The following is a 27826-nucleotide window of genomic DNA, read 5'->3' on the forward strand; positions in this document are numbered from 1 at the left end:
GTTTCGTCTTCTTTCCTCCCCCTATCCTGTGGTGAACCAGCTGGCGAGCGTAGGGAACCTGATCTTCTTGGAAGCTAAAGTCCACTGTAGAGAGAAGGGGAGTACTTGCACGACAGCATCGCCATTTCCCATTGGAACAGGCGACCGGGCCGGACGGTGGGAACCAAGCGCTGTTTCTGATCTATACTTCTCCCCGTCCATTAGCCTGGAAGGTGTTGACATGTTACTTGAAACAAAAGGCGTATCTGACAACAGGCAGCTGTGATTTTGGCTAGTTGATCGCAAGCGGGTATCAAACAGATATTGGGAAACATTTTTAAAAAGCTATGTGTGTCATACTGCATGACTGTTACTGAAGTCACTTTTTATTAACTTCTTCGGGATCGGTGTCCATTCCACGGGACGGTTGAGCTAACGTAGGCTAATGCGTGAGGTTGTAAGCTACAGGCAGTTAGATTTGGGTATGTCATTTTTGGTGGAAATTGAAGAAAAGGGGCAGATCCTTAGTGATCAACATGAGATCACAGTAATAGATCGACTGTACAAAAGGGTTCAAAGAAAGTATCTGCATTTATTTAATGTAATGATGACTCAAATAACAACCACTTGCTTGATAGACCACCAATTATTGGCAGATTCTGCAGTTCTACCTCAGAAACTGCCATTGTCTGCTTACTGTAGGTACTAAAGACACATAGTCAGTACTACCACCATCAGTGCATCTTTTGTTACATCAACAACCAGTATCAGTCCGCAGGAACCACACCACAAAACATCTAGACACTTTAAATAACTCTCATGAAGCCAATATGATTGTTTTCTTCAGTGTATAGTTCTTGTGAGGGTGAACAGTGCAATGTCTCAGAAGTTAAGAGCTGTGTGGGAGTGAACGCCCTCTCCATCTGCGCCCCCACGCTCAGAGGAGGTCCCTTGGTGGAGAAGGCGCGTAAGGAGGTGCAGCAAGCGCTTCTGGACGGCCTGTGGACGCTCCTCGTCCTCTCCCCAGGGCGTCTCGGCGCACTCCTGCACCGCCCGCTGGAGGTCCACCTGGAGGGGGAGGCCCGCCTTGGCGCCCAGCAGCGTGGGAGAGAACCAGGGCCTGAAGATCTTCTGACAGATCACCTGTCCAGAGCAGAAGAGAGGGGGAGAGAAGAGGGGATGACAGTCCAGAGAGGAGCGAAGAAAGGAGGAGAGAAGAGGGGGTGAGTCAGAGACCCAAGAGGAAAGGAGGAAGGGGGGTAACAGAGAGGAGAGAGAAGAGGAGGGGACAGTCAGAAACACAAGGAAAGTGGGGAAGGGGGGATGACAGAAGTGGACAGTCAGAGAGGAGAAGAAAGAGGGGTGGACAAGAGAAAAGGGGAGGGGGGTTGGTCATTGTGAGAGTAACCTACTGTTCCTTAGTTCTTATTTCATTATCACCGGGGCCATCATCAGTCATATTCTTATTACACGCCTGTTTGAAGGGGACGAGAGCCCCCGAGACACAAATCGTCTCCTTGACCCCCGCAATCGTTTAAAGACAAAGCCACCATTGTCTCCTGGATGGCAGGCAGTACAATGGAGAGGTAGGGGTCAGCGAGGGTTGCGATAAGTGATCAGGAGCGGAGGAAAGGTATCATTCGCAGCAGCCACCTGTGGCCTTGAGGTGGACCTGGTGTCATCACGTATGCGACATTGTCTGGGAGCTCTCCGCTTCTCCAGGGCATCCGGCAGTATGAGTGACGACAGTATTTCAACTTATCAATTGGACGCATTTTATGTCAAAGACTAGGTATTGACAAGGGTGACAACATGTCCCGGATTGTGTGGGACCGTGCCGCATTTTGGCCTTTTGTCCAGCGTCCCGCAACCAAACAATCATGTCCCGCATTTTATCAACAAATTCAAACACCACTAATTTACCAAAAAGTTTAATTTGTCCACTATTTCTCAGACATTCCAACCTGTCTCTTTTGCAGTCATGTTGCGCTTTTGTACTGCATTGTGTCTTAGGCCGGATTAGGCCGGGATTTGAACAATGTGCCATTGAAAGGTCAACATTGAAAGGTCAACATTGAAAGGTCAACTGTGAATGTAGTCTCCGCAAACGCGGAAACATAGCATTTAAAATGCTGACAAAAAACACGATCGTATTGAATCCCGGGCCGTAAAGGTGATTTCTGCTTAAGCTGACATCTGCTGTGTTTACAGCGAAAGGGATTTCTTCTGTGTTTACAGCGAAAGTGGGAAATAGTCTCTTGAGGTCTTATCTATCTTGGGTTGGTTCTTGTATTATAATCATGCACTGAAATTCCATAGTGTTATCATAAGCAATTAGCATTCCTTGAAGCGCTCAACTACACATTCGTAATTAAAAATAATTAAAAGTTGAGTGCTCCAGTTTAGCTCTTCAGAGGAGCAACCAACCCAATAATTGAATAACTGACTTAATGGTGAGATGTAGAGTGAGTTGAAAATAACATGCAATCACGTTCATATTTCGATGCAATCACACTTACCTGCAGGTTGCTATTCCTCCGCTTTGAGCTGCACTTGTTCGTCTTCACGTCGCATTTCGAGACGCAATCGAAGAAGTTGCAGTCGTCGTCGTTAGTGCAGTTCTGCTCGAGGATGTCTCGCATTTTGGGCTCGAAGAAAGCCATGTCCACATCTATAGCCACCACCTGCACAACAGCACGGAGAGAGGTGAGTGAGTGCCCGGAGTCTGATCGAGTTGCATTGCTGCCAACTTCGGAGCCCACATTGACCCCAGAGGGCACGGGTTTAATATCCGTATCAATCAACCAAATGTATTTTATTTCGCCTCATTTATTTTCAGTATCTTCACTTACGTTCACTACTTTCGCCTATCTCCCTATACCTTCACCACTTGTTCTTTTTTTTTAGGTAAAAGGAATAAATCAAGAAAAGCCACATTGCAACTATTCCTGTGGGAGATATTTTGAATCTCATTGACATGGAATTATACAGTAAAAAAAAAAAATAATAACATTTTCACACATGCTGTTGTTTAAAGGCGTTGGGATTCCGTTTCATCTGTACGGCTTGTTATAATCGTCCTCTTTGCTTAAGTGACGGCCCGTGAGGAATGACTCCACCGCAGCACTTCATGTCAGCTACAGCTGATTTGTAGCAAACACTCAGAACACCAACAAAAAAAACACGTCACTGTCGAATCCTGAAAGGTAGAAAGAATCCTAAGGGCTCCATTCAATCCGTATCGCGGGAAGTCGCGCTTCATAGCGTGATTGACAATTAAAGGCAATGTTCTCGTGGTCAAGGAGACTGCATTCACGGTATGTCGGCTCAATCGGGAAATGACCTTCACATTTCTAGAGCGCAATCTCTAATGCTTCAGCGACACAGACTGAATAGAGCCCTTGGTGATCGGTGAAAATAAGAGATGGTATTCTCGACATTGCTCTTCAACTCATCATGTCCAGCCAAATCAGCATAGCGCTTTAAGGAGCTGTAGATCTGACAGATATGATAGTAATTGGTATCCTTTCTATGTATCACTTACCACTGCTAACGCAACGATGCAAGCCAACCAAATATATACTCCCAATATACTTTTAATATACAATATAGCCCCTATACTGTATACCCCCCCCCCCCCAACATTTAATATACTCTACACAATACACCCTTTCAATATACCCCCCAGTATAAAACAGAGAATTCCTTTTCTCTGTTTATTATCACATGAGAAAACTAAATAAGGGATCAGCTGCACGGTAAAAAACAAAGTATCACCTGGAGCTATATACAGTGGGGAGAACAAGTATTTGATACACTGCCGATTTTGCAGGTTTTCCTACTTACAAAGCATGTAGAGGTCTGTAATTTTTATCATAGGTACACTTCAACTATGAGAGACGGAATCTAAAACAAAAATCCAGAAAATCACATTGTATGATTTTTAAGTAATTAATTTGCATTTTATTGCATGACATAAGTATTTGATACATCAGAAAAGCAGAACTTAATATTTGGTACAGAAACCTTTGTTTGCAATTACAGAGATCATACGTTTCCTGTAGTTCTTGACTAGGTTTGCACACACTGCAGCAGGGATTTTGGCCCACTCCTCCCTACAGATCTTCTCCAGATCCTTCAGGTTTCGGGGCTGTCGCTGGGCAATACGGACTTTCAGCTCCCTCCAAAGATTTTCTATTGGGTTCAGGTCTGGAGACTGGCTAGGCCACTCCAGGACCTTGAGATGCTTCTTACGGAGCCACTCCTTAGTTGCCATGGCTGTGTGCTTCGTGTCGTTGTCATGCTGGAAGACCCAGCCACGACCCATCTTCAATGCTCTTACTGAGGGAAGGAGGTTGTTGGCCAAGATCTCGCGATACATGGCCCCATCCATCCTCCCCTCAATACGGTGCAGTCGTCCTGTCCCCTTTGCAGAAAAGCATCCCCAAAGAATGATGTTTCCACCTCCATGCTTCACGGTTGAGATGGTGTTCTTGGGGTTGTACTCATACTTCTTCTTCCTCCAAACACGGCGAGTGGAGTTAGACCAAAAAGCTCTATTTTTGTCTCATCAGACCACATGACCTTCTCCCATTCCTCCTCTGGATCATCCAGATGGTCATTGGCAAACTTCAGACAGGCCTGGACATGCACTGGCTTAAGCAGGGGGACCTTGCGTGCGCTGCAGGATTTTAATCCATGACGGCGTAGTGTGTTACTAATGGTTTTCTTTGAGACTGTGGTCCCAGCTCTCTTCAGGTCATTGACCAGGTCCTGCCGTGTAGTTCTGGGCTGATCCCTCACCTTCCTCATGATCATTGATGCCCCACGAGGTGATATCTTGCATGGAGCCCCAGACCGAGGGAGATTGACCGTCATCTTGAACTTCTTCCATTTTCTAATAATTGCGCCAACAGTTGTTTCCTTCTCACCAAGCTGCTTGCCTATTGTCCTGTAGCCCATCCCAGCCTTGTGCAGGTCTACAATTTTATCCCTGATGTCCTTACACAGCTCTCTGGTCTTGGCCATTGTGGAGAGGTTGGAGTCTGTTTGATTGAGCGTGTGGACAGGTGTCTTTTATACAGGTAACGAGTTCAAACAGGTGCAGTTAATACAGGTAATGAGTGGAGAACAGGAGGGCTTCTTAAAGAAAAACTAACAGGTCTGTGAGAGCCGGAATTCTTACTGGTTGGTAGGTGATCAAATACTTATGTCATGCAATAAAATGCAAATTAATTACTTAAACATCATACAATGTGATTTTCTGGATTTTTGTTTTAGATTCCGTCTCTCACAGTTGAAGTGTACCTATGATAAAAATTACAGACCTCTACATGCTTTGTAAGTAGGAAAACCTGCAAAATCGGCAGTGTATCAAATACTTGTTCTCCCCACTGTACATGTACTTTTGAAATAAAAAGAAAGGAGGGATTGAAAGGATACTTTTTTTTGACGACGCAGCAGCCGAAAGACAATAACAAGTCTCCTTAGGACTCCTCTCCTTTCTCCTGGTCTTTGTCCACACTATCAAATGAGCTCACGGTTTATGTAAACCATAATAGGGACGAGAATATTGTATTTAATTTCAAACAGCGTCATCTTTTTAGTGTCTATGCTGTCGATAAAGTGTAAACTTACCCGCAATTACACAGAGAACAAAAACATCAGAACATTCACAAGCCAAATTAAAGCTTCCATCTTTCTTTTTTTCTTGCATGTTTCCTTTTTTTACTTCAAAAGGTAATTTGGGTTTTGGCATGCTAACTGTTATGCAAACTAAATGATGTCCTTATAACAATGGTTATCTCATCGAGGGCCTCGTCAAACTAATGTTCTCCGGTTTCGGATGCTGCCGCCAACATGAGCAATTGGTGTACAGCAACTTAAGCCAAGTTGAATGAAAATAGAAATAAATCTACTCACTCTAAAGATAATACATGTGTTTTTCATTGATTGCTCAAACAGCTTATTCTTCATGGCCCTGGCAAGTTTTTACAATTTTTATGGAAATCAAATGAAAATGGTGCCTACCAGAGAGGACTGTTAATAAATTGTAATACCCTCTATTGTAACACTATGCTTTTGTGTTAATGATGTTCGCTTTTTATTCCCCTTGTCTCATCTAGGCTACTCAGAAAGAGTTCATTTGGATATCTGTCTATGCTTTGAATCACCCATCAGCAGAAATAAAACACGTTTTGTACTGATTATTGACACACTGATGGCACAATTGGGGTACAAAAATGCAACGTGAGGTGTATATGCACCTTGCTCTCAGTCCTTCATAGGTCAGAGTCAGCATAGGTTTCAAACAGAGAAACTCAGGTGAAACTCAGACAAACTTATATCGTTGAATGCATAGGGGGAGTCCCCAACGAGCATATTTAAATACATCTCTAATCCTATTCCTCGGTGCGTTGCCTGGATCATGGGCTTCCTCCATGTTAAAAAGCAACGTAATATAATTGTGAAAAATGGCACAACCGGCTGTTTTTTAACCTTGTGGGAAACAATGAAACGACTTGGAGCCTCATCATTCTTCAGATGGCGCGTTGTTCTCATCAAACGGTTTGCACTCTGCGGATGAATGTGCTGCAGTATTGTGTGGATCATTACTGTTTTACTATGAAAAAGGGAGCTAAATCTGACCTTTTCTTGTTTACACAGAAAGAATCTGAACTCCCCCCACTAAAGAGAAGCAGATCTCAGATCTGTGAGGGGTACCCAGCAGCCGCTCTGGGACGGTTTTAATGACAGGTTTCTCTCCAAACGAGCCTTCCATGCTGTTTTAGCGTTCCTGTGTGAAAGAGTCAGCAACTTATTGCTTTGAAGCATGTGCGTGTGTGTCTATGAGTGTACTCTGTGTGTGAGTGTGTTCGTATGTGTGTGTATGTGTGCAAAAGTGGTCAGCTCACCGTAAGGTCCTTCCGGATGGCAAAGTTCTCTGGTTTGATGTCGCACAGGTGGAGGCGGTGCGAGAAGTCATTGTCGAAGCGCCACGCCATGTCTAGGAAGCTGAGGGCGATGCGGTGCACCATGTCCCTCGCCGTCCATGGGCCCGCCGATACCTCCTCCAGAGAGAATATGTTCTGGTCCCAGGCGTGGCCCGCCGACAAGTACTCAACAGCGTAGAAGTGCCCGCAGGAACCCAGCACCTTGGCCACGTGGCGGCTGAGGTCCTGCAGCACCCTCAGGAAGACGTACTCCTCCTGCTGGAGCAGGGACCAAAGCGATGCCAGCTCTGCCCGCGAGTAGGGCCGCCCACGCTCCCTCATCCTCTGGCCCCACAGCGGTGGCAGCGAGGCGTTGCCACCCATGTCCAGCCCCAGGGAGTTCCTGATCTCCAGGGTGGCGTAGAAGACCACGTCCAGGGGAGAGAGCTCCTCGGCCGGGTCCTGGTACTCCAGGAGGCCCAGGCTTTCGTAGGAGGAGAAGTTCTCCAGCTTGGACTTGAGCACCACGGGAGTGCCACGCCACCGAGCCTCGATCACCTTCTTGCCATTCTCGTAGTAGAGGCAGCGCTTGTACTCCACCTGGCCGCTCACGCACAGGTCCTCGCACAGGTCACCAGTCAGGGCGCCCTCGCGGTACTCCTCACACTGGGACAGACAGAGACACAGACAGACAAAATCTAATTATTTTTGGTGTAGATAGTAAGGTTGTCATGGCAGAGTCACAAAACATTGTTGTTTTTTTGCAAATCTTTTTTTTCTAAAATGATGAGGCACCAACAATTTTGCAGGAAACAACGTTTATTTGTGAACAGCAGATTTGAAAAATGTGATTTGTAGTCCACGTCTCATCCTAATAAGGGAATGGCACTGTATTGTTGAGCTACTGAAATGAAAATGGACAATCCTGCACAAGGGAGTACATTTGTCTGAAAATGTTTCAGTTGATGGTGAATTAAATTACATCCCACTACACTACAGCTTCGCCCTCTATTTAACCTGCTTTTTATGTCTCCGATTCGCGAGCTTATGTGATTGTTGTACGTCTCAGTGCATAGATGTACATCCAGAGGTTGGAAATGATTAGTGTTCCTAGGGGGATTACATAGAAACTCCCTCTCTGCCTACATTCCAAAGTAAACAGCTGTCATCTTGATTCTCTCAAGATTTCAGCGAGATGCCTAATAGCCTTGACTGGGTGGCATGGCATTAACACGTTAGCCATAGTTTTGTTTCTCTTATCACCATCCCTCACAAATGTTTATTGGTCCTTCCACGCCCTTTCCTCTCTAGGCTTGCAGGCTTGCATTGAAATTGCAAGCCTACAAGCATAGGTCATACTTCACATGCACACAATGTAGTGACACATTGAAGTGAATTAATTGGTCAAATAACATGTAGTTACATGTAATTCAACAGTAACTTCACTGATAATAATTGACTGTGGTTGTGGACTATTTATTTTCATTACAATTTAGTGATTGTTTTATGTTCATTGCAGATGTGTTACAAAATAATTAACATAACAACAACTTGTAGTTAAGTCTGGTCCATGTGTCATAATCATATGTACATTACCGGTCAAATGTTTTAGAACACCTACTCATTCAAGGGTTTTTCTTTATTTTTACTATTTTCTACATTGTAGAAGAAGAAAGACTATGCAATAACACATATGGAATCATGTAGTAACCAAAAAAGTGTTAAACAAATCTAAATATATTTAATGTTTGAGATTCTTCACATAGCAACCCTTTGCCTTGATGACAGCTTTGCACACTCTTGGCATTCTCTCAACCAGCTTCATGAGGAAGTCACCTGGTTAAAATACCAAGTCCATATTATGGCAACAACAGCTCAAATAAGCAAATAGAAACGACAGTCTATCATTACTTTAAGACATGAAGGCCATTCAATACGGAACATTTCAAGAACTTTGAACGTTTCTTCAAGTGCAGTCGCAAAAACCATCAAGGGCTATGATGAAACTGGCTCTCATGAGGACCGCCACAGGAATGGAAGACCCAGAGTTACCTCTGCTGCAGAGGATAAGTTCATTAGAGTTACCAGCCTCAGAAATTGCAGCCCAAACAAATGCTTCACAGAGTTCAAGTAACAGACACATCTCAACATCAACTGTTCTGAGGTGACTGCGTGAATCAGGCCTTCATGGTCGATTTTGCTGCAAAGAATTCAATACAAAAGGACACCAATAATAAGAAGAGACTTGCTTGGGCCAAGAAATCTGTCCTTTGGTAGGCCAAATTGGAGAATTTTAGTTCCAACCGCCGTGTCTTTGTGAGACGCGGTGTGGGTGAACAGATGATCTCTGCATGTGTATTTTCCACCATAAAGCATGGAGGAGGTATTATGGTGCGGGGGTGCTTTGCTAGTGACACTGTCTGACTTTAGAATTTAGAATTTAGAATTCAAGGCACACTTAACCAGCATGGCTACCACAGGATTCTGCAGCGATACGCCATCCCATCTGTTTGCGCTTAGTGGGACTATCATTTGTTTTTCAAAAGGACAATGACCCAACACACCTCCAGGCTGTGTAAGGGCTATTTTACCAAGAAGGAGAGTGATGGAGTGCTGCATCAGATGACCTGGCCTCCACAATCCCCCGACCTCAACCAGATTGAAATGGTTTGGGATGAGTCGGACCACAGAGTGAAGGAAAAGCAGCCAACAATTGCTCAGCATGTGGGATCTCTTTCAAGACTGTTGGAAAAGCATTCCAGGTGAAGCTGGTTGAGAGAATGCCAAGCATGTGCAAAGCTGTCATCAAGGCAAAGGGTGGCTATTTGAAGAATCTAAAATGTAAAATATATTTTGATTTGTTTAACACTTTTTTGGTTACTACATGATTCCATATGTGTTATTTCATAGTTTAAATGTCTTCACTATTACAATGAGGAAATTGTAAAAAATAAAGAAAAACCCTTGAATGAGTAGGTGTTCTAAAACTTTTGACCAGTAGTGTATATTTCACAAAATAAATGAAAAAGAGTGAACAGTATTCTCATCCATCTCTGCTTGGCTTGTGCCTGATATTGAGTCTCATACTATGGTTGTATTGGCAGACTTTCCTACTCTCCAACTTTGCTATCTGTTAGGCTGGGTGACAACACAAATGAAAGTGGCCTGTCTTGAGCTGTATCACATAGTTTGACGGTCATTGCAGCCATCTGAAAGGCCTAAGTGTCCTCCCCTTATCTCCAGAGGGCTGAACTCAGAGAACCCTGCAATTATTTTGAGGCCCCTAATGCACCCCTGCTATCTCTCGGCCTCGTGTAGGCTAACCGGTGCCGTGGCCATAATATCCCAGCCTAGGCATCTAGCCCAGGCTGGTTCGTCTATTTTCTTTTCTTTTTTCCTTCTCAGCAAGGCATCCAAGTTCCACACATCCATTTTAATTCCCTGGATTTCCTGGGACTTGCGTAATTTCAGACTGCAGCTGTTTTTAGCTTCTGTTTGTATGTAAACTTTCCCACTGTGGTGTTTGGACTCTGTCATGAGGTTTTGCTTGCATTTGTGTAAGCATTGGAGTTTACAATGTACATATAATTGCTTTGTGGAGAAACAATGGCTTCAGCTATAGTTACACATGTCGTATTGTCAGATGTGGATATGTACAGAGAAGCCAAAATACAACACAAGAGTGAAAGTCAATAAATAGCCCTGCTGACGCCCACAGCATGTTTGTTTGGCATTTCAAACTCTAGCTAATGACGTGAATAAGTGGGCTCAGGGAAACAACACACTCCAGACTTTGAAGTAGCCCAAGTCATTAATGAACCTTCGTTAACCAGCCAAGTCACATCATCATGATTACAGGGTCGAAACAGCAACAACAAATAATCAGCAGGTGTTTGCTTTCTGTACTTTTCCTCCTTTTACATTTTATGTCAAGAAATCCCCAAAAAGGCAATGAACAAAGCATTAAATTGTATTGGCCATCAATCAGAATCAGGGAAATCGCTGCTGGCTGGGCAAAGCCCAAACTCCATCTCTGGGGCACATTCCATATACTAAAGTCCAAATACATAGACCTTAAAAGGCCCAACAAAAGCTAATCACATTCATTTTTAATTTAGCCCAATAGCAAGGTTTACCAAAACGTCTGCACCACTGCAAAGATTCGTCCACTTTTCTATTATCAAATATTTGCCTTTTAATTGCACCATTTATGTTTTATTCCTATTCTATGACTGGGATTCAATCAAACAGACAAAGTTCACAAACTGCTGCCTGTTTACACACACTTCTTATTCTGAAAACTGAAGCCATCTACATATGAAGAGAATCTACCTGGAAGTGGCAGTATAGGTTTTACAGTACTCACCATTCTGTAATCTTATTAGCTAATGGGTAAGGGAGCTAAATAACGCAATGTCCCTTGGCATTTATGTAATAACAAACTAATCCCTCAGAATTACATTAGTTCAATGCATGTGTCATAAATACGGTTCGTTTCCTGTTATTAAAAGCGTACTTATTTTGTACAATCATTGTAAATGGCTGAACTGTAGTGGCTTCAGTTCACATGACAGTTCACAAGTTTCACACAAGAAAAGTGCAGTGGACCAGTGTGCTGTGGTCCGTGGAGCGGAGCGCAGTCTGGCCCAAGCACTGGTCAGAGTCGGCATGTCTGGAATGTCCTACAACAGTGGCCTTAGCTCTACTAAGATTTCTCTCACTGGAAAAATGTGTCTGAAAACAAAGATATGCTCAAATACGTCCAGAGAAGATCTTTTGTTCCCCATTATTCGACAGACAATCGTTGAAATATATACATTGTAGCCTAGATTATATACATTTGGCTCGATTTGCTAAGCGGGAACAATGTGATAATTATTTGGACTCACTCACGGCCAATGTAAGCCAGTACTGTAAATCATCATGCCATAATTGCTCTTATTGTGTGGAGTGTGAATGTGGGGTGGACTTTATTGTGTTTATTCATTTTAAACGAAGAAGAACAATAAATACATTCATTTTGAGGGCACTGAGAGGGTGGCCTGTTTTATCGAGAAGTCCAGTTCACTGGAAGTACTAGTATCCCATAATTACGTATGTATGCACTATATACAACTTCATTGCTGCTTATCTGGAAACTAAACCCCTTTATTCAGTAGCCTAGTGTTGCATGATCTGATCGCTTAGCTGCGGGATTCAAGCCCTCGTCATATTGTTTTTAATCTCAAACAGCCGGTTTACTAGCACATAATAAAAAACACAAAAGTTACCACATACATTATATTAATATTATATTTTTCTGACCTGTTCCTTCTCCATATGAGAAAGCATTAATAGCCCTTGACTTATTCCACATTTTGTTGTGTTACAGCTTGAATTCATAATGGATTAAATATTTTTCTTCGCTCACCCATCTATACAAAATACCCCATAATGACAAAGTGACATGTTTTTTGAAATTTTAGCAAATTTATTGAAAATTAAATATAGAAATATCTCACTTACATAAGTATTCACACCCCTGAGTCAATACTGAGTAGAAGCATCTTTGGCAGCGATTAGCTGTGAGTCTTTCTGGGTAAGTCTCTACGAGCTTTACACACCTGGATTGTGCATCATTTGCCCATTATTCTTTTAAGAAACTGTAACTCAGCCACTCAGGAACATTCACTGTCTTCTTGGTAAGCAACTCCAGTGTAGATTTGGTCTTATGTTTTAGGTTGTCTTGCTGAGAATTGAATTCAACACCCAGTGTGTAATGATGGGGCGGTGAGTCGGAAGCAGGTGAAACGTTTTAATAAAACAACAAAACCAAGAACACGACACTAACATAAGGCAGTACGCCGATACACAAGAACAATACCAACTGGTGAGTGAACCTAGGAGAGTGACATATAAAGGGGAGGAAATGATGAAGGTAATGGAGTCCAGGTGTGAACCATAATGATTCACAGGTGCACATAATGATGAGAGCCATGTGTGTGTAATGATGAATCCCAGGACCGGTGGTTAGTACTCTGGCGACGTCGTACGCCGGAGGGGAGGAACAGGAACAGGCGTGACACAGTGCCTGGTGTAAAGCAGACTGAACCAGGTTTTCCTCTAGGATTTTGCCTGTGCTTAGCTCAATTACGTTTTTTTTTCTCCTAAAAAACTCCCCAGTCCTTAACGATTACAAGTATACCCATGACATGATGCAGCCACCACTATACTTGAAAATATGGAGAGTGGTACTCAGTAATGTGTTGTATTGGATTTGCCCCAAACATGACACTTTGTATTCAGGACAAAAAGTTAATGACACATTTTTTTGACACACTTTTTGCAATATTACTTTAGTGCCTTATTGCAAACAGGATGCATGTTTTAGAATATTTTATATCTGTACATGCTTTTTTCTTTTCACTCTGTCAATTAGGTTAGTACTGTGGAGTAACTGCAATGCTGTTGATCCATCCTCAGTTTTGTCCTATAATAGCCATAACACTCTGTAACTGTCACCAGTTTCCTTCCTCTCCGGCAACTGAGTTAGGAAGAACGCCTGTATCTTTGTAGTGACTGTGTATATTGATACACCATCCAAAGTGTAATGAATAACTTCACCATGCTCAAAGGGATGTTCAATGTCTGCTTTTCTTTTTTTACCCATCTACCAATAAGTACCCTTCTTTGCGAGGCATTGGAAAACCTCCCTGGTCTTTGTGGTTGAATCTGTGTTTGAAATTCACTGCTCGACTAAGGGACCTTACAGATAATTGTATGTGTGCGGTACAGTGATGAAGTAGTCATTAACAAATCATGTTAAACACTGTTATTGCACACAGAGTGAGTCCATGCAACTTATTATGTGACTTGTTCAGCACATTTTTAATCCTGAACTTATTTAGGCTTCCTATAACAAAGAGGTTGAATACTTATTGACTTAAGTCATTTCAGGTTTTAATTAGTAACATTTTCAAAAAACATGATTCCACTTTGACATTATGGGGTATTGTGTGTAGGCCAGTGACAGAAAAATCAAAAGATAATCAATTTTAAATTCAGGCTGTAACACAACAAAATGTGGAATTATCACAATATTATTAACCAATCATATTATTCACAATGGCATGGTATAAAAGGAACACAATGTCATATTTACAGTTACTTTACAGATGGCACAATATATAATGTATACTTTTTAAAACAGTAGCGTACTGTAATTATCCTATGAAACACAACCATCATTAGAATTCACATTGAAGTGGCCTTGGCACCACTCCCTCTCTCCAGGCATTGCCATCTGTGCCTGGTTAAATGCATAAATAAATAATAAAATAGCCAAGCTGTAGTGTAAGCCCTGGAGCAGAAAGCTATTAAGGTGTGCAGTAAAAATCTTAAGGGGTTTGTTCAACTGGCAAAGGCTGCCAAAAGACCTCCGAAAAGATGGCTCCACTGTTTAAAAAGAGGACTCACAACATAGCCTTTTGAATGGGATCCTTTATGATTTAGTTTGTTAATTTAGCATTCAGATAGATGTAGGATCTTAATTTGTGCCAGTTTGCTAGAGCAGTAAAATAATCCTGTAGCAACGGGAAATTTGAATTATTAGGTGGATTATAATGAATGGACATTTTTGTAGGGTTGATACGTTTTTCTTAAGGGAAAATCAAGTCAAGGTGGGAATTACAAAGCGCAGATGCCTTTTTAAACCTCAAATACACTAAAAGTTCAAAATGTCCTGCATTGCAGGGAAAGTTGTCTTGAAACCTGGTGATCAAATTAAGATCCAACATCGGAACCTGTAAACTTTCATATTTCTAGTACTATCTATTACATACAGTAGCACAACTAGGTGTGGGGTGGTGTTGTGGGTCTTTATGTGGTTAGATAAGGAAGTAAACACGCATTCCAATGAGTTTTTTTTAGGTTATATTCAAATTGAAGTTCAGTTCTGTCTACATTTGTTGTTGTTGTTGTTTTGTTTCCCTTCGTTTGCTTTTGTCTGTTATCATTATGGACGAGAAAAGAGATTTCATGGATATTGCAACTCGACAAACAAATGTGACTGTACCTGAGGAAATCCTCAGAGGATGATACCGTTCTTTGATTATTCTGACTGAACTTCTCACAGATAGACAATAGTCCTGAACACATCCAGACACTTTCATGTCTGCTCCGGGCTTTGAAGCACAGCTACGTAATGCTATCTAAACCACAAAGTCCCTATTGCCAGCTGAGAAGTGATGAAATGAGTGTATATGCCCACTTACCAATGTGAGAAGTTGTTCCAAGCTGTAGATATGCTTAACTGCACATCAAGAAACCATAGCAATATTGGGTCAATGTTAGTCCCTGTATATACAGTTGAAGTTGGAAGTTGACATGCACCTTAGCCAAATACATTTAAACTCAGTTTTTCACAATTCCTGACATTTAATCCTACTAAAAATTGCCTGTCTTATGTCAGTTAGGATCACCACTTTATTTTAATGATGTGAAATGTCAGAATAATAGTAGAAAGAATGATTTATTTCAGATGTTATTTCTTTCATCACATTCCCAGTGGGTCAGAAGTTTTCATACACTCAATTAGTATTTGGTAGCATTGCCTTTAACTTGGGTCAAACCTTCTGCAAGATTCCCACAATAAGTTGGGTCAATTTTGGCCCATTCCTCCTGACAGAGCTAGTGTAACTGAGACAGGTTAGTAAGGCATCCTTGCACGCACATGCTTTTTCAGTTCTGACCACAAATTTTCAATAGGATTGAGGTCAGGGCTTTGTGACGGCCACTCTAATACCTTGACTTGGTTGTCCTTAAGCCATTTTTCCACAACTTTGGAAGTATGCTTGGGGTCATTGTCCATTTGGATGACCCATTTTCGACCAAGCTTTAACTTCCTGACTGATGTCTTGAGATGTTGCTTCAATATATCCACATAATTTTCCTCCTCATGATGCCGTCTATTTTGTGAAGTGCACCAGTCCCTCCTGCAGCAAAGCACCCCCACAACATGATGCTGCCACCCCTGTGCGTCACAGTTGGGATGATGCAAGCCTCTCCCTTTTTCCTCCAAACATAACGATGGTCATTATGGCCAAACAGTTCTATTTTTGTTTCATCAGACCAGAGGACATTTCTCCAAAAAGTACGATCTTCGTCTCCATGTGCAGTTGCAAACCGTAGTCAGGCTTTTTTATGCGGTTTTGAGCAGTGGCTTCTTCCTTGCTGAGTGTCCTTTCAGGTTATGTCGATATAGGACTCGTTTTACTGTGGATATAGACACTTTCGTACCTGTTTCCTCCCACATCTTCACAAGGTCATTTGCTGTTGTTCTGGGATTGATTTGCACTTTTCGCACCAAAGTACGTTAATCTCTAGGAGACAGAACGCGTCTCCTTCCTGAGCGGTATGACGGCTGTGTGATCCCATGGTGTTTATACTTGTGTACTAATGTTTATACAGATGAACGTGGTACCTTCAGGTGTTTGGAAATTGCTCCCAAGGATGAACCCGACTTGTGGGGGTCTACAACTTTTTTTCTGAGGTCTTGGCTGATTTATTTTGATTTTCCCATGATGTCAAGCAAAGAGGCAGTGATTTTGAAAGCAGGCCTTGAAATACATCCACAGGTGCACCTCCAATTGACTCAAATGATATCAATTAACCTATCAGAAACTTCTAAAGCCATTACATAATTTTCTGGAATTTTCCAAGCTGTTTAAAGGCACAGTCAACTTAGTGTATGCAAACTTCTGACCCATTTGGAATTGTGATACAGTGAATTATAAGTGAAATAATCTGTCTGTAAACAATTGTTGGAAAAATTACTTGTGTCACGCACAAAGTAGATGTCCTAAGTGACTTGCCAAAACTATAGTTTGTTAACAAGACATTTGTGGAGTGGTTGAAAAACAAGTTTTAATGACTCCAACCTAAGTGTATGTAAACTTCCGACTTCAACTGTATCATCAGGATATTGGGCATTTCCATCAAGGTCCGCTCACACAGTTACCTACTGCCTTCACTGTGTGTGGTTGTAGTAATAGGTTCACAAGGTATCAGTGTGATAGTTTTCATCTAGTAGCTTAGTTAAAAATACACTTCACTGTTACATTATATACAATTTAGCTACAATCCTCAGTGGTCGCCTCAAGCCACATAATATATATATATATATAGCCTCCTTTGCAATGAAATGTAGATTAAAAGCTAAATAATCTATAGGCCATGATGAAATATCCCTTAAAAATGTGAAAATCTACACACGCCTAGCCTTAACATGTTTTTATCTGTACATTTTACCAGAATGTACTCAGAGTAAATACTGAGTACTGTATGTGTGTACATAATATGAATACTATGATTGTGTTGCAACTAATGCAAACAAATAATGATGAATGTAATCAGACAGAACAGGAACTTTGTCTGAATAGGAATATAGACTCAGACAGCAAATACAGAGTTGGGGCGTTTTTACTTGCGTCCTACCATTGCTGACCAGTAAATCATTGGTCAGTTTGACCCTAAAGAGTGGGATACTTTTTGAGGTTGGCCAACATAAGGCCCTGCAGCAAAGCCAAAACCAGAAACGAATGACTGATGGCCTGTAGCAAAAACAACCACTATTTGCCTATTTTGTGCTCATTTCTTGTCTCGCCACATGATAAATTAGACTGGCTGCATTATTTCAAAGCGTGTTTGGTGTTATTTATGAAGCTGGCAGAGTACATGTTGAAGGGAGACAATGGATTGCCTGCATTTAATCATAATACAAAATCTAGCTATTATTACCTTCTGTATTTTGTTTGTTCAGGCTTCCCTACCAAAATGATTCATTGGGATTTAATGATGTAGCAATGCAATAAGCAATTGGTACTTAAGTGTTTGCCCTTACCACATTTTGTCTTTTTTTGTCATTGAAGCAAATGTATTTAAAATGAGAACAGAAATATCTCATTTACATAAGTATTCACACCCCTGAGTCAATAAATGTTAGAATCAACTATGGCAGCGATTAGAGCTGAGAGTCATTCTGGGTAAGTCTTTAAGAGATTTTCAAACCTGGTTGTAAAATATTTGCACATTATTCTTTTTTCAATTCTTTAACCTCTGTCAATATGTTTTCTGATCATTGCTAGACAGCCATTATCAAGTCTTGCCATAGAATTTCAAGCCGATTTAAGTCAAAACTATAACTAGGCCACTCAGGAACATTCAATGTCATCTTGGTAAGCAACTCCAGTGTATATTTGGCCTGGTGTTTTAGGTTATTGTCCTGCTGAAAGGTGAATTCTTCTCCCAGTGTCTGTTAGAAAGCAGACTGAACCAAGTTATCCTCTAGGATTTTGCTCATTACGTTTCTTTTTATCCTAAAAAACTCCCCAGTCCTTGCCGATGACAAGAATACACATAACATGATGCAGCCACCACCATGCTTGAAAATATGAAGAATGGTAATCAGTTATGTTTTGGATACAACATCCGGCGCCGAAACGAGATGGCCGCCTCGCTTCGCGTTCCTTGGAAAATATGCAGTATTTTGTTTTTTTTATGTGTTATTTCTTACATCGGTACCCCAGGTAATCTTAGGTTTCATTACATACAGTCGGGAGGAACTACTGAATATACGATTAACGTCAACTCATCATCGTTCCTACCAGGAATATGACTTTCCCGAAACGGATCCAGTGTTTTGCCTTCCACCCAATACAATGGATCTCATCCCAGCCGGCGACCCTGTGCGACGCCGTAAAAGGGGCAAACGAGGCGGTCTCCTGGCCAGGCTTCGGAGACGGGCACATCGCGCTCCACTCCCTAGCATACTACTCGCCAATGTCCAGTCTCTTGACAATAAGGTTGATGAAATCCGAGCACGGGTAGCATTCCAGAGAGACATCAGGGATTGCAACGTGCTCTGCTTCACGGAAACATGGCTAACTCAAGAGACGCTAACGGAGTCGGTGCAGCCAGCTGGTTTCTTCATGCATCGCGCCGACAGAAACAAACATCTTTCTGGTAAGAAGAGGGGCGGGGGGGTATGCCTTATGATTAACGAGACGTGGTGTGATCATCATAACAACACACAGGAACTCAAGTCATTCTGTTCACCTGATCTAGAACTCCTCACAATAAAATGTCGACCGCATTATCTACCAAGGGAATTCTATTCAATCATAATCACAGCCGTATATATTCCCCCCCAAGCAGACACATCGATGGCCCTGAACGAACTTTATCTGACTCTTTGTAAACTGGAAACCACACACCCTGAGGCTGCATTCATCTTAGCTGGGGATTTTAACAAGGCTAATCTAAAAACAAAACTCCCTAAATTCTATCAGCATATCGATTGTGCTACCAGGGCTGGAAAAACCCTAGATCATTGTTATACTAATTTCCGCGACGCATATAAGGCCCTCCCCCGCCCCCCTTTCGGAAAAGCTGACCACGACTCCATTTTGTTGATTCCAGCCTACAAACAGAAACTAAAACAACAAGCTCCCGCGCTCAGGTCTGTTCAACGCTGGTCCGACCAATCTGATTCCACGCTTCAAGACTGCTTCGATCAAGCGGATTGGAATATGTTCCGCATTGCGTCCAACAACAATATTGACGAATATGCTGATTCGGTGAGCGAGTTCATTAGGAAGTGCATTGACGATGTCGTACCCACAGCAACGATTAAAACATTCCCAAACCAGAAACCGTGGATTGACGGCAGCATTCGCGTGAAACTGAAAGCGCGAACCACTGCTTTTAACCAGGGCAAGGTGACCGGAAGCATGACCGAATACAAACAGTGTAGCTATTCTCTCCGCAAGGCAATCAAACAGGCTAAGTCCCAGTACAGAGACAAAATCGAGTCGCAATTCAACAGCTCAGACACAAGAGGTATGTGGCAGGGTCTACAGTCAATCACGGATTACAAAAAGAAAACCAGCCCCGTCGCGGACCAGGATGTCTTGCTCCCAGACAGGCTAAACAACTTTTTTGCCCGCTTTGAGGACAATAGAGTGCCACTGACACGACCCCCTACCAAAACCTGCGGGCTCTCCTTCACTGCAGCCGAGGTGAGTAAAACATTTAAACGTGTTAACCCTCGCAAGGCTGCAGGCCCAGACGGCATTCCCAGCCGCGTCCTCAGAGCATGCGCAGACCAGCTGGCTGGTGTGTTTACGGACATATTCAATCAATCCTTATCCCAGTCTGCTGTTCCCACATGCTTCAAGAGGGCCACCATTGTTCCTGTTCCCAAGAAAGCTAAGGTAACTGAGCTAAACGACTACCGCCCCGTAGCACTCACTTCCGTCATCATGAAGTGCTTTGAGAGACTAGTCAAGGACCATATCACCTCCACCCTACCGGACACCCTAGACCCACTCCAATTTGCTTACCGACCCAATAGGTCCACAGACGACGCAATCGCAACCACACTGCACACTGCCCTAACCCATCTGGACAAGAGGAATACCCATGTGAGAATGCTGTTCATCGATTACAGCTCAGCATTTAACACCATAGTACCCTCCAAACTCGTCATCAAGCTCGAGACCCTGGGTCTCGACCCCGCCCTGTGCAACTGGGTCCTGGACTTCCTGACGGGCCGCCCCCAGGTGGTGAGGGTAGGTAACAACATCTCCACCCCGCTGATCCTCAACACTGGGGCCCCACAAGGGTGCGTTCTGAGCCCTCTCCTGTACTCCCTGTTCACCCACGACTGCGTGGCCATGCACGCCTCCAACTCAATCATCAAGTTTGCGGATGACACTACAGTGGTAGGCTTGATTACCAACAACGACGAGACGGCCTACAGGGAGGAGGTGAGGGCCCTCGGAGTGTGGTGTCAGGAAAATAACCTCACACTCAACGTCAACAAAACAAAGGAGATGATTGTGGACTTCAGGAAACAGCAGAGGGAGCACCCCCCTATCCACATCGACGGGTCAGTAGTGGAGAAGGTGGAAAGTTTTAAGTTCCTCGGCGTACACATCACGGACAAACTGAATTGGTCCACCCACACAGACAGCGTCGTGAAGAAGGCGCAGCAGCGCCTCTTCAACCTCAGGAGGCTGAAGAAATTTGGCTTGTCACCAAAAGCACTCACAAACTTCTACAGATGCACAATCGAGAGCATCCTGTCGGGCTGTATCACCGCCTGGTACGGCAACTGCTCCGCCCACAACCGTAAGGCTCTCCAGAGGGTAGTGAGGTCTGCAGAACGCATCACCGGGGGCAAACTACCTGCCCTCCAGGACACCTACACCACCCGATGTCACAGGAAGGCCATAAAGATCATCAAGGACAACAACCACCCAAGCCACTGCCTGTTCACCCCGCTATCATCCAGAAGGCGAGGTCAGTACAGGTGCATCAAAGCAGGGACCGAGAGACTGAAAAACAGCTTCTATCTCAAGGCCATCAGACTGTTAAACAGCCACCACTAACATTTAGCGGCCGCTGCCAACATACTGACTCAACTCCAGCCACTTTAAAAATGGGAATTGATGGAAATTATGTAAAAATGTACCACTAGCCACTTTAAACAATGCCACTTAATATTATGTTTACATACCCTACATTACCCATCTCATATGTATATACTGTACTCTATATCATCTACTGCATCTTGCCATCTTTATGTAATACATGTACCACTAGCCACTTTAAACTATGCCACTTTATGTTTACATACCCTACAGTACTCATCTCATATGTATATACCGTACTCTATACCATCTACTGCATCTTGCCTATGCCGTTCTGTACCACCACTCATTCATATATCTTTATGTACATATTCTTTATCCCTTTACACTTGTGTGTGTATAATGTAGTAGTTGTGGAATTGTTAGGTTAGATTACTTGTTGGTTATTACTGCATTGTCGGAACTAGAAGCACAAGCATTTCGCTACACTCGCATTAACATCTGCTAACCATGTGTATGTGACTAATAAAATTTGATTTGATTTGATTTGATATGCCCCAAATATAAGGCTTTGTATTCGGGCAACACAATCTCACACTCAATTCGTGCAAATATATACAAAAAGTATTTCAGCAGATTTCATGCCTTTTTGTAGGGAAAAACCAATTTTTGTGCGACTTCATTCATATGAATATCATTTTTTTTGGGGGGGGGGGGACTTTTGAAAGTTATTGGAGCAGTGCATTTTGGGAAATGGTGTTCTACACTGCATTTCTTTGTGTCCCACATTTATTTATATATATAAAAATGTTAACAACTCAGTATTGTTAATCAACAAAATACTTATAAGAAAATAGTAGCCTTATGTTTTTTGAATGTTTTATTAATACCAATGCTGTTTTCTACAATACTTTGGGAAACTAATGCGATGTCGTATTTTATGAGGATTGCATTTATTGGGGATTTGGGATTCATTTTCATGATGGGAAATTAATTTACCAATTAATATGGGGACACAGTAGACCTGCAAAAAAAATCTGTTTGGTTCCAATTCCCTTGGTGCTACTGCATGGTTTTTGCAACTATAACGAGTCTGGACTATGATCAATTAAGCCATATCAATGCAGTTAAACAGATTCATGTAAAATAATGAATTATGTTGGCTTACACTTATGGCACTTCCAAGGCCGTTTCATGATGATTATTGCGGTCGTGTTGATCATGTTATATACTTAGGCTATTGTAGCAAGGCATATGCCAGCATTGTAGGCCTACTGCCTCTGCTCAGACGCCTACTCGGCTTTCATGTCAACGGCCGTTAGAGCTCACTTTGCCACGTATGAGCCTTGGTTAGAGTCCCTGTTGCAGCTTTCACTTTCTTCCGCTACACTGGTGGCAGCGTTGGGATCCCGTCCAGCTCAGGTCTAGTTATGTGGTATAAAAACATTCTGTTTTTCAACATTGCGTTGGGTGTAATTACATTGATGTATCTAGTGAACAATGGAGAAGCAACAATGGGTGTGACGGATAGAAGTAGTCACTACAGGTGTGATCCAGCCTCACACCAAAGTTGCCTGAAGCTGAATGGAAAGTGCTATACCCTGACCAGTTATTCAGAAGAAAATCCTCTGTGACTGTCTCATTTACATAAGTAAACTTACCAGTGTGGACCCAAAACAAACCCAAAACAAACACATTCTACACATTTACAAACAGCCTGTTTAAAGTGTTATTACAACCATGATGTTCTTTTGTTACTGAAGATTATACATCTAATACATCTAATAACCTGACAGTGATCCACATCATATGGGTAGACAAATAATGTGTGTTACGCGGCAAAACACAACTATCCTTTTTAAGGATGGAAACCAGTAATATCAATCACTGTTGAACCCTCTTGTTCTGATCTGGGGCGGCAGGTAGCCTTGTGGTTAGAGCGTTGGGCCAGTAACCGAAAGGTTGCTGCATCAAATCCCCGAGCTGACAAGGTAAAAATCTGTCGTTCTGCCCCTGAACGAGGCAGTTAACTCAATGTTCCCTGGTAGGCCGTCATCGTAAATAAGAATTTGTTCTTAACTGACTTGCCTAGTTAAATAAAGGTTACACATCTAAAGAGATGGCTGTAGGATTTTCTACAGCCTAGAATTTAGGCCTTTCCCAGTCATGAAGGACGAAGCTAGGCCGCTCTTGGTTCTCATTGGCGAAGACTGAACTCAAGTTAGGGGTTGTATGTCAGACTCTCCTATATCACTTTGCCCAACATGTTATACCCCAGACTTTGTAAATAAACCCTTTTAAAGCTGATATAACTTGTATCATTATTATAAGGTTGTGAAACCCATAGCCGAATGGCTTCAGACTGAGCATTTCTCACCATTTATTTACGGAGAGCAATTTTCGTTTTATAACAGGTGTCCTTTTATTTCCAGTCGTGTGTTGATTATTTATTGCTTTCTTCAGTGGAAATACAGAATATGTTTACAAATGCCAAATATATCAAACGCTAAATCAAGCAGAGATGTATGACTATTTATCCATGTTAATCATTACTGAAAGATGCAAACTACAAACATTTAACCAGTTAAAGATAATGAATACATGACAACTAGATAAAAATATTTTATTACAAATAATTCAGACAAAAATCAAGAGTTGGCTATAACATGAGTACAAACAAAGTGAGTGTGTGTATATGTGTTTAAGTGTTTGTGTGCGTGTATAATAGTGTGTATTATAATTTCCCATCATAAAAATGTATCCCTATTCCCCAATCAAATACCTTCATCGATACCCCCCCCCCAAAAAAGCCTTTGTGTAATGAACACGAAAATATGGAGCCTTGTATTAAAGGCATTATGAAGAAATTAGTGTAATGCAGGCTCCACAAAATATTAAATGTGTTATGAACAAAATCATGTAGGCCACTGTTGCCTACACGAAAAAACAGCCTTTCTGACTACAAGTGCACCAGTATCCCAAGCATAGAAAACCGTATTGGCATTAATAAAAAATGAAAGGCTACTATTATATTATAATGATTTCGGTGACAACCTGGTTGATTAACAATAGTGGGTTGTTAACACGTTTGTTTATATATAAATAAATGTGGGACACGAAAAAAGGCAGTGTAGAACACCATTGCCCATCATGCATTGCTCTAAAAACATTTATTTTCACACGAATTAAGCCACACAAAAACACACAAAATCTGCTGAAATACTTTTTGTACATATTTGTACGAATTTAGTGTGAGATTGTGTTGATTCAGGACATAAAGTTAATTTCTTCCACAGTTTTTGCAGTTTTACTTTAGTGCCTTATTGCAAACAGGATGCATGTTTTGGAATATTTTTTATTCTATACAGGCTTCCTTCTTTTCATTTAGGTTAGTATTGTAGAGTAACTACAATGTTGTTGATCCATCCTCAGTTTTCTCCTATCACAGCCATTAAACTCTGTAACTATTTTAAGACACCATTGGCCTCATGGTGAAATCCCTGAGTAGTTTCCTTCCTCTCCAGCAACTGAGTTAGGAAGGACACCTGTATCTTTCTAGTTACTGGGTGTATTGATAGGGGATAAGGGATATCCACTGTCTTTTTCATCTATCAATAGGTGCCCTTCTTTGCGAGGCATTGGAAAAACCTCCCTGGTCTTTGTGGTTGAATCTGTGTTTGAAATTCACTGCTCGACTGAGGGACCTTACAGATAATTGCATGTGTGGGACAGAGTTGAGGTAGTCATTACAAAATCATGTTAAACGCTATTATTGCACACAGAGTGAGTCCATGCAACTTATTATGTGACATGTTAAGCACATTTTTATACTCCTGAACTTATTTTGGTTTTTCATAACAAAGGGCTTGAATACTTATTGACTCAAGACATTTCAGCTTTTCATTTTGAATTCATTTGTAAACATTTCGAAAAACATAATTTCACTTTGACATTATGAGGTATTGTGTGTAGGCCAGTGACCCACAATCTCAATTGAATCCATTTTAAATTTAGGCTGTAACATAACAAATGTGGAAAAAGTCAAGCAGTGTGAATACTTTCTGAAGGCACTGTATACCTGATTGGGCAGATTGTACACAAATAGGCATAGACAATCAAATATTTATCCTATTGGATTTTTACCAACTGAACTGTATAAAAGCAACTGTGGTCATAGAACCGTGTCGATTTACTATAAGGCACCTGTTTCTACAGCCATGTCTCATATTTGCTCGTCACGTTTGTTTGTCACTTTTGTTTAATCTTTTAATTCTACCCTGTAAGTGGAATTCCCTTCAGGAAAAATGCTGCAAACTTGGCACCTTTCCACCATTTCATCGCACACACAATACTGTGTGTAATCCACTGGTTCAAAGGGAGATTTATGTGAAAACTTTAGAACCAAGAAGTAATCCCAGACAGAATTGCAGTCCACGAAATGCATAGTCCGTGAAACGCCTCTAGGGCTACATAAAGATGCTGGGGTTGAAACATTAGTCGGTGTAATTGGTAGAGAGCATGGCAGTGCAGAGATAATTATGTCTCCTAAGTAAACATTGGGATTGTTTGTGGACTCTGGGCGCATAGAGCAATTGTATTAAAAGGCATAAATATGATAGGCTTCATACACACAGCAAATTTTCCAGTGTTTTTTATTTAAATAACACAGCATGTTAAATCAACACAAAGTGTTTTGTCTATATACAGTAATACAGTATATATATATATATATATATATATATATATATATATATATATATATATATATATATATATGTATATATATATATATATATATATATATATATATATATGTATATATATACACCAGTGTTAAATTGTGTTCATAAAAAAATTACATTATGATGAAATGTTCACTTAGGATATCACTTGCTGAAATCCAAATACAACCACCATGTCTCTCTCACTAACAAATACAGTCATGGGTGGTAAATCTACAATTTACTCAGAAGGCAAGGAACTCAGTTTAGAAAAAGCTATTTGAATAAGGCTTTACACAGAGCAGTGGGTTAATTTAACACTGTTATGGTGTCTATATAGGTCCTCAGTCTTGACACTTTCAGCGTTGATATAACACACCGTGTTAAATAAAATGTTTAGAACACTGGCTAATTTGCTGTGCAGTAGCCCAGAGGAGGTTAAGAATAAGGGAGGTTTATTGTCTAATACTGCTTAGGAATGCTCTTCAATTGAGTTGTGATTCAGTTAAGTCAATTCAGCTTAATTGCGTGAGTGTTGGTCGGTGGAATTAAAAAGGTATTTGTCCAAGACCAAGTCTACATTATCTTAACCTGTTACATTATTTTGCTTAGTATGTGGTTTGTGGCATGTTTGTCACACACACACACAAACACACACTAACCTCAAGTTCAGTGTCAACATCAAAATAGAAGCGTGAGCCCTCCATCCCCCGTAGGCTACTCACCACTCTCTGCAGTATCCTCTTGCTCTTGTCATCCGTGCAGTAGTCGGAGAGGATGGTCCGATGCACAAACACCAAGCCATTGAGGAACACCCAAGTGCCGAACCAGAGCAAGGCGAACACCAGCGTGCTCCTGCGGCATATTTTCAACCCCAGCCACCTGAGCAAACAGCCACCCCGTGATGGACCCGGCCCCATGGTCCTCCGCAACGACCACATCTGTGGACTGCAACCCCCCTCCCACCCCTGGTAAAACTGCTCAGGAGCGAGAGCTAGCTAGCCGACCCCCTCTCATCCCGCTTGTCTCGCATCTCTGGGATAAGTGGCCGTCTGGTGTTGGGAAGCTGCAGGGCTGCTGGTGAGGGTCTGTGTCCTGCTGGGTACACGCTCCTCTGGTTTACCCTCTCTCTCTCTCCCGCCTCTCTGCTTCCCATGGCTGGCTGGCTGGCGCTTGTCTGGAGCCCCCCCCTCTGGAATACCCCCGCTCCCCCTTGCGACTTCTGTTGGTTCTCAAACTCACGCGTTTTGCCCCATTCGGTTTTTCTCGTCCTGGGTTGCCTTCCCGGCTCCCAGCCCCTTCCTCTGTGTGTGTGTCTGTTTTTGTATGCGTGTGTTTTTCTTGAATGAGCGCAGTCAAGTGCTCTGGTCGAGAGGTTATGCTTAGTGCGTGCACCGCCAGTCCGCTCTTCTATTCTACACTCTTCCTATCAAATTGGAGAGACTCCCATGCAGTTTCCCTCTCCCGTCCGATCTCTACCCCTCTATCCCTTATTTCTTTCCCCGTCTCCCTTTCAATCGGTCCCTCTTATCTTGCTCACCCCACATTTTCCCCCTTTCCTCTGCCTCCCGCCCCCTTCTTGTGGACGCGCCTCCTTTTGGGTCGTCTGAACAACACTCTTTCTTTAATTAACGTTACCACGGCAGCTGGGACAAGACTTACTGTAGTCCCTGTGCTGCTGTGTCTGTCGAGTGTGCTGCCAATTCTAATGATTATATTTGTGCTTTCTCCTGTGCCACACATAACAGGCATAACCGTAGAAACAGACCAGGTCCCCTTACTC

General features: G+C 42.2%; 1 protein-coding gene across 1 annotated transcript; it reads right to left on the minus strand.

The window, feature by feature from the left end:
• Positions 1-551: 551 nt before the first annotated feature.
• dipk1c (divergent protein kinase domain 1C) lies at positions 552-27547 on the minus strand. The gene is made up of 4 exons (XM_071329138.1): positions 26769-27547; positions 6894-7577; positions 2499-2663; positions 552-1122 (listed from the first exon to the last, which is right to left on the minus strand). Exons 1-4 carry the CDS (start codon positions 26982-26984, stop codon positions 862-864), a joined length of 1326 nt encoding a protein of 441 aa, XP_071185239.1. The 5' UTR covers positions 26985-27547; the 3' UTR covers positions 552-861.
• Between the last annotated feature and the right edge of the window lie 279 nt (positions 27548-27826).

The sequence above is a fragment of the Salvelinus alpinus genome, chromosome 10, assembly GCF_045679555.1.
Source record: "Salvelinus alpinus chromosome 10, SLU_Salpinus.1, whole genome shotgun sequence".
NCBI classification, from domain to species: domain Eukaryota; kingdom Metazoa; phylum Chordata; class Actinopteri; order Salmoniformes; family Salmonidae; genus Salvelinus; species Salvelinus alpinus.